This window comes from Exophiala oligosperma (assembly GCF_000835515.1).
Source record: "Exophiala oligosperma strain CBS 72588 unplaced genomic scaffold supercont1.2, whole genome shotgun sequence".
Taxonomy (NCBI): domain Eukaryota; kingdom Fungi; phylum Ascomycota; class Eurotiomycetes; order Chaetothyriales; family Herpotrichiellaceae; genus Exophiala; species Exophiala oligosperma.
The window spans coordinates 45,367-53,218 of record NW_015622819.1 but is presented as its reverse complement, the minus strand read 5'-3'; the positions used below and the strand labels follow the sequence as shown (position 1 = coordinate 53,218).

The 7,852-nt window shown below is 48.8% G+C and overlaps 3 protein-coding genes across 3 annotated transcripts; all 3 read left to right on the top strand.

Annotated features, from left to right (window-relative positions):
• Positions 1 to 550: 550 nt before the first annotated feature.
• PV06_01519 (uncharacterized protein) lies at positions 551 to 1,728 on the top strand (the record flags this gene model as incomplete). The annotated part of the gene is made up of 3 exons (XM_016402127.1): positions 551 to 836; positions 892 to 1,147; positions 1,209 to 1,728. The coding sequence occupies 3 exons, from the start codon at positions 551 to 553 to the stop codon at positions 1,726 to 1,728; spliced, it is 1,062 nt and encodes a 353-aa protein (XP_016266024.1).
• An 899-nt stretch (positions 1,729 to 2,627) lies between these two features.
• PV06_01518 (uncharacterized protein) lies at positions 2,628 to 3,882 on the top strand. Its single transcript, XM_016402126.1, has 5 exons — positions 2,628 to 2,860; positions 2,919 to 2,996; positions 3,053 to 3,095; positions 3,149 to 3,213; positions 3,265 to 3,882. Exons 1-5 carry the CDS (start codon positions 2,672 to 2,674, stop codon positions 3,745 to 3,747), a joined length of 858 nt encoding a protein of 285 aa, XP_016266023.1. The 5' UTR covers positions 2,628 to 2,671; the 3' UTR covers positions 3,748 to 3,882.
• Positions 3,883 to 4,613: 731 nt separating this feature from the next.
• On the top strand, positions 4,614 to 5,348 carry PV06_01517 (uncharacterized protein). Its single transcript, XM_016402125.1, has one exon. The coding sequence runs from the start codon at positions 4,682 to 4,684 to the stop codon at positions 5,258 to 5,260; it is 579 nt and encodes a 192-aa protein (XP_016266022.1). The 5' UTR covers positions 4,614 to 4,681; the 3' UTR covers positions 5,261 to 5,348.
• Positions 5,349 to 7,852: the final 2,504 nt, after the last annotated feature.

Genomic DNA, 7,852 nt, shown 5'->3' with positions numbered 1-7,852 from the left:
TACTATGAAGTCCTACAGTACAACGGCTCGACGCTTAGAAGGGAGAGAGAAAACCTCTTCCACCCGAGTTGGGGTTGGCAGGTTTTGTAAAGCTCTCCTCTTTTGATGTCACGTGCTCTAAGCCTTCCGAGGCAATGCATACCGCCGGCGTCCTTTCTCACGTAGTCGCTAGGCCCTTGTCCTAGGGCTCTATTCTCTACTCCTTTCCCACCTGAACCCTGTGGGGTAGGTGTAGTATTTCGTGACACCGTGGCTGTGCTCGCGTAAGATTCTTACCCTCTTTTCTGAGAATTCTATCACATCGGGGAAAGCTACTGTTCGTGCTTCCTCTCAAGGTAATGGACAGAAATAGAATAGATGCCGGCCACAGCAAAACTTGGACTCGCGCCATAGTTCAGAATATCGGAGTTTACCATTGCGGAACACCTCGAGCAATTTGTCAGCCTGGATGTCTTCGGGTGCATGTACATAAAATGCCGTGCTAGTAATGCTTGATCGCCCACAGTGTCTCTTCGATTTGATTTTCGGTTCCTTGTTCAGGCCCTCGTCCATGTCAGTCATTCAGGAAGTCGTTTCTATGCAGAAGGGTGTTGTGATTCAAGGCCTGGGAGTCGCCGCTATACAAGAAATTGCGATCCCAAAAGCTACTGGACAATTTTTGAAGATTAGAACTTGCGCAGTTGCATTAAATCCTTCTGATTGGAAGCACGTATACTGGCGTGCGGATAAAGGGGCGCTTGTTGGGCTGGATTATGCCGGTTATGTCGAGGAGATTGGCCCTCTCGTCAGAAGGCCATTCAAAGTTGGTGATCGAATTGCAGGATTCACACACGGATGTAAGTTGCTCGCATATCTGGCTCAATGCTGCTCTGACAAAAGAACGTGTACCAGCAAACACTATGAATCATCTGACCGGCGCCTTCGCCGAACATGTCATTGGTAAAGGCGACCTAGCACTACATATACCTCCAAGTCTGGACTTTGAGCAAGCAGCCTCGCTTGGGGTTGGCTTGGTGACTATTGGTCTTTGCTTGTACAAATCGCTTAAACTACCTCTTCCAACTTCGCCGGTCGACAGGTCATTTCCAGTCCTCGTCTATGGCGGCAGCACGTCCACGGGGACTTTAGCCATCCAATTTCTCAAGCAGTAAGTTATCCCGCCACGATATTTGTTGACAATATTGCATTCTAAGCCTATTCACCTCTAGGTCTGGTCTGATCGTGTACACAACATGCAGTCCTCACAACTTTGCCCTGGTCAAGTCATACGGAGCTGATTTTGTATTCGATTATCGAGATCGCGACGTGGGCAAGAAAATCCGACGGGCAAGCCATGAGACCATTAAGCATATCCTTGACACTATCTCTGAAACAGCATCGGCGAGGATTTGTGCTGATGCAATGTCACCAGAAGGTGGGCGGTACACCAGCATCCTTGAAGTGGTCTTTCCAAGGGACGATTGCATCACGGACTTCGTCATGGCATACACAGCATTTGGGGAGGATTATAAGATGGGCCCCAATGGGGCCCTAGAAAAGGCTCAGCCAGCCGATCAAGATTTCACGCGCAAATTCTTCGACATGGCCGAGCAATTGTTGGCGGATGGAAAGATTCGTCCTCACGACATTGAGGTCGGAAAGGGGGGTCTTGCGGGAGTGCCAGAAGGACTTGAGCGACTACGAGGAGGGAAAATTAGTGGTGCAAAATTGGTGTATCAAGTAGACTAATGGCTCCTTTGCGTGTTCGATTATTGATAAGATATGTAGACACGAGCTCTATGGCAGTGTCTTCTTGATGTGCGAGAAATTAGAAGCCTATTCAGCTCTTAGCCTTATATATTGAAATCATCATGGAATGTTAGACGGCCCAGGGCCTCCCATGCGGCGTACTCCGCCAAACGTTCTTTACAAAGTTGAGGCCTATTCCTAGGCCTCAAGTCGCTCTTTTACTGTCCCATTTTAAGCACTTATTCCTCTTCCTATTCTATCTGACGAGGTGCTGGTTATTAAGGCAACATCAAGGGCCTCACTCTCTAGGCCTATCCATGTTATCGTGCGAGAGTTGATGCGGTAATGAGGACGGCCTTAACCGGAGGAAGAATTACGCTCCTTTTAACTATATAATAGATAGCAAACAGCCTCATAGTCATCGAGGTCAGACTTGACAATTCATCATATTAGACCCATGGCATTTGGGTTACCTGGAGGTTGCACCTCGTTTGACATCAATTCATTTCTCTTCGCACCGCAACAAACACAAAAGAAGAACTTCACGTGACCAGTACGAAGCCCATTCTAAGACGATTGGACTGCATGGCACTCGCCCACGATTCTTCGAAAGTTTAAGGACTGCATTGTCTCATGTGATATTGGACACATTGAGGCTGGTGCTGAGGAATCTCAGATGGCCGTCCTTCCATAAGTTTTAGACCTTAGGTGTCGGAAGCCAAATACAGCAAACCGGTATGATCCCCGGACGCCGTTGTGGGTATTGCACTAATGACGAGGACGGTCTCCGGCTTCCATCATCGGTGTCACAACAGGATTTACACCATTCTTTAAGTTCGAGCATATAAAATCGAGCTTGTAGCAAAATTTCACAATATCATCAACTCGAAGTTTTTGGCCATTGGTCTTTGCTTCAGGACTTGTATTGCCCCCGCATCTAACCATGCCAATACCTTCCTTCGATCGTCTTGTTAGATTCAAGAACCCCTCCGGTCATGTCTTCTACGGAGCAGTTCCAGATAAAGAGTCTTCTGCACAGAGTTTGAAAGGCCAATCTGTATCAACCTACAAGGGCGAGTACCCGTGGGGTGATGATTTCGAGCCCACCGGCGCTCAGGAAACTATTGAGGAGGTAAAGGCTCTGTTGTCAATCACTTGGCAGTCTTGAAGATAGTTTGCTGACTAGATAGGTGCTCTGTCCTATTCCTTCTATGCCGATAGGTTACGGTGCAGGGGTTAACTATCAAGCCCATTCTCAGGAGGCTGGTGTAAGTCTCTTCCCGGGGTTTGGCAAAAGAATAATCTGGCTAAAGCCCGTGCGAAGCTCTCAGCGGTGGACTTCCCCCTTGTTTTCACGAAAACTCCAGGTATGGCATGATCATACCTTAACACAGAAGACCACGTCATTAAAAGAGCCCAGGTTCCCTGGCTGGGCCATTTGACGATGTGCCGTTGAACAAAGCCCTTCCAGACATCGACTATGAGGTAACAGATTCTTTCTCTATGGACGTCCCCGTCGAGTCTGATTCATGTTAGGGCGAGCTCACTGTCGTGATGGGACGCGAGTGTAAGGACCTTAAGGATGACGAAGATCCTGCCGCATACATTCTCGGCTACACTGTTGGGAATGATGTCTCCTCCAGATACTGGCAGGATCCGAAGCGCTGTGGAGGACAACATGGATATGCAAAGTCGTTTGACAAGTTTGCACCCATTGGGCCAGTATTGGTCTCTACTACTGCCATTCCCGATCCGAAACAGCTCACGATGAAGACGCGAGTGAATGGAGAACAGCGACAGATGACAAGAACTGATGACTTGATATTCGATATTCCCGCGCTTATCCGCCACATTAGTCGAGGCACCACGCTACACCCAGGCACCATCATCATGACCGGAACTCCTAGCGGTGTGGGTGCTTTTATGAAGCCTGCAACCTGGCTAAAAGATGGCGACATCGTCGAGGTCGAAATTTCTCAAATTGGGACTCTCCGCAATCGCATGGTGGCTGACAAGTGAGATGGCTTGGTCGAGAGCCTTGTTCTTCTCTTAATGGCAGCAGAAAGGATCGCGGAGAGATTCGAATGCTCTCTAATCGGAGCAGAAAAGATCGTCCTCGGATACGTCTGGTTGGCTATTAATGTTTTGAGGAGAAAGCATCTCCCTCGCAAGAATGAAAAGTAGAAATCTCCGACCATTCTAGAACATTAGCAACGCGTCCTTAGCTCGATGAGGCCCTTAACTAGGTTCATTAGCTCCTTGAACATGAGCGCATCAATGTTTTAATGATGTTAAAGGAAGTAACGCCTGTAATGACAAATGTAGTCATCTGCCAGCTCGCCAACTTATCGTCGACGCCAAGAGGACGGACCTTTCACTCGGAGGCCGATTCATTCTCCGAGCGCATTGCGCCCTGATTTTTTCCCCCTTGGATCCACCACCCAGCAGAGTTCTGTCGTCGCATCGGCCCATTCGCCCGTTTGTTGAAGTCAGAATATAGGAGTTCGGTTTGACTTTCAAGGTCTCCCACTGAAGGAGATTTTAACGGCGTCGGCCTGAGTCACAGTGCAAGCTCCCTCCTCCGGAAATCACTTCTTCGTGTGACTCGATCAGCAAGATCCTCTGCGTTGTTGACCGCGGCAATCCAGGTAAATATCCTTGCACTGAGAATATCCGTCTTCGAGATCGAAATGACTAGTAATGAATGGCGGCGCCTGGTCACGCGATCCCCAAGCCACCTATGCTGCCTAGGAAGGACAATTTATTGAGGGATCGAACAACCGGGGGCCTTAGTATAAGAAATTAGCGCACATATAGCTCCGGTGGCAGACCGCATAAGTAAGGCACTGTAGCTTCCGTATCGAGTCTGTTTTGATGCGACTTGCCCTCAACCTTGGAGACCTTTATCGTCCTCGATAGATTCGAAATCGCTTTTCCTACTTGTTTCACTACCATGAACGGTTACTCCAGGGCTGAAAATAGCCACCTCAGCCCTCGGGCTTTCGTCCATGCGGTTCTCAGAACATCGCCAGAGTCATTCCCATTGATGGTGGATTTCTACAAGAAGTTCCTGACGGCGACGGCTGCCTACGAGAACGATTTTATCTCTTTCCTCCGATACGACGAAGAACACCATCGAATGGCTGTAGTGGCGATTCCAAATACCGCACCAAAGAACCACAAGGCGTGTGGACTTGACCATCTAGCTTTTGCCTTTGACACGTTGCGAGATCTTGTCACCTTTTACCAACAGAAAAAGGCCGCAGATATTCACCCTATTTGGTGCATCAACCACGGCCCCGCGACGAGCATCTACTACCAGGATCCGGATGGCAATAAGCTTGAGACACAAGTCGACAATATGGACCCCGATTCCGCCACTGCATTCATGTACTCCGAGGCCTTTGCCAAGAATCCGATTGGCGCCGACTTTGACCCAGAAGAATTGATACGCAGGATTGAGTCAGGGGAAGACGAGGCAAGCATCAAGAAAAGGCCGGATGTGGGTCCGCGGGACGTCGACGGTTATTAGTCATGACTACAAGTGCAAGATGAAGCAAAGGCTGTTTCTTATTTTGATCTACCTGACACCAAAAAATATGTGATAGCTTACTAGGTACATCACCCAAACACATTTTTTGGCATAAAATTTACTTTGGAGCATCTTCTCATATTGTGAACATGTATTTATAGAACTCCGCTCCTTACGGACTACCTTGCTTACCAGGTCCGGGGTTTATCCCTCCCCAGAAAGCCCATTTGCGTACATTGTAAATCTGGGGTGGGTACGGAGATGTATAGCCAGAGTCCAGGGGCGAGGTCCTCACCCCGGAGAAACTTCAGCATGCGGCAAAATCTACCCGGAGCAGACTTCTTGGGTACATCGTCGGGTTGAATGTCGAGTTGGCTCCACTTGTAACGTTAGTGAAGGTGGCGTCGATTTAAAATCGATTGCTCAACGTTCTCAACATTGGTATGGGGCTGGCTCGCGCAAAGTAAATACTCTCCGAAGTGAGTTCTGGTGTTTACCGGTTTGGAGTTGGTTCTGTTGATCACATATTGTCCGTCCGGCCTGCTGTGTAGATTATGGTCTTCATATACCGTCTCTTGCGCTCTCGATTATTACAGACAACCAGTGTCTTGATAATTTATCATTTATTGAGAACTATGGCGATCCTGAATGATGTCTTCTATCTCACAACTAGGCTATGCACACCAATCGGTGTAGCCTTTGGAATGGTATTGATTGGTTGGGCTGCTGTACAATACCTCCAGGTACTAAAACAACGTGGAAGCCTGCCCCCCGGTCCGTTTCCCTGGCCTTTGGTTGGGAATACGCTACAACTGTCCAGATCCAAGCCATGGCTTCAGTTCCAACAATGGTCCCGGGAAAATCGAAATGGCCTTCTGACCATCTGGATCGGCTATAAGCCGCATATCATCTGCAATGATGCTTGGTCAGCGTCTGAGCTGATGGAAAAGAGGTATGTCACCTCTCTTTAAGGGTGGTCGCCTCTAGCTCTAACATCAGAAAGATCGAACATTTACTCATCCCGCCCCGAGTATGTCATTCTGGGCGACCTCACAAATCAAGCAACCACAAACATTGTATTCATGCCATACAATGATCATTGGCGTTTACAAAGGAAAACTATGGTGAGATCACTAAGAGTGGTCGCATTAGGTCTGATATCTAACAAAGAGAAACAGCATTCTGCATTGGGCTCACAAGCCATCAAGCCATACCGAGGCTTCCAATGTGACGAATCCAGAGTGCTCATGCATGAGCTGCTCACCGATCCAGCCCAGTTCGCTCACTACTTTGAGCGTTATGCTTGCTCCTTGGTCTCTATCCTGGGCTGGGGTCGACGAATTGGGAGCTTGGATGATTCTATCTTGAAAACTGCGGTGCGAAACTCCCTCCCTTTTCTGCGCCTTTCCAAGACTCTAACCAGAGCACTTGAACTGACGGCCCACGTACCAGGTCAAAATGATGCATGATATAACGCTAGTGCAAGTGCCAGCCCTGTATTGGTTGGACACCTTCCCCGCCCTCCAACACCTTCCCAAGTGGTTTTACCCATTGCCAGCTCAATTTAGGTCGCTGGGCAAGTCCTTGAAAAGATTCTGGTGGGCGCTGAGTTGCGAAGGTGCTGAGCGCGAAACACCCAACTTTTCCCATGCATTGATCAAAACTGCCGAAGGAAATGGCTTATCGCAGGCCGAAATCGGCGAGATGACTGCAACTTTGATCGGGGGAGGCCTAGACACCACCTCAAGCACACTGCACACTCTCGTGTTGGCACTGTGCTTGTTCCCAGAAGTGCTCAAGCGAGCACATGACGAACTTGATCGTGTCGTTGGCAATACGGCCCCAAGCTGGGATGATCTCGATGGAGGTCGATTGCCCTACTGTGCAGCGGTGCTCAAGGAAGCAATGCGTTGGAGAAGTGTGACAGCTCTGGGAGGCTTCGCTCATGCTCCTATTCAGGATGACATTTACAAAGGCTATCACTTCCCTGCTGGTATTCCCATCTTCGGGAACGTGTGGGCAATGCACGCAAATCCGGTTGATTTTCCGCATCCTCATGACTTCCGACCTGAGCGGTATCTGGACCAGAGACAACCATATCCGAACAAGATCGGCCATAGTGCGTTTGGCTGGGGACGTCGGTCCTGCAGTGGTCAATACTTTGCTGAACAGAGCCTTTCGCAGACCGTTGCTCGCCTTCTTTGGTCATTTGACATTCGACCAGGCCTTGATGAACATGTGAGGAAATCTCGTAAACAACTCAATTCAAGTGTGCTGACGAATGATGAAAAGGGAAATCCTGTCAAGCTTGACCCGTGGGCATATACAGACAACGAGAATACGCAGCCGCTTCCGTTCAAAGCACAATTCATTCCTCGAAACGAAGAAATCAAGGCTCACATATGTAGGGAAGCTGAAGAGGGTCGCGAGCGGCTCCGAATATACGATGGAGAGACGAAGGTCACGCTCGATCAATTCATGTGATGAAGCTTCGCGTGATATTTTTGTTGAAGGATGATCTACAAAGAGCTGAATGTTGTTGTCGAATAGGGTCGGTGTAGAATTGCAAGGTGTTCGAAAATCACTATAGCC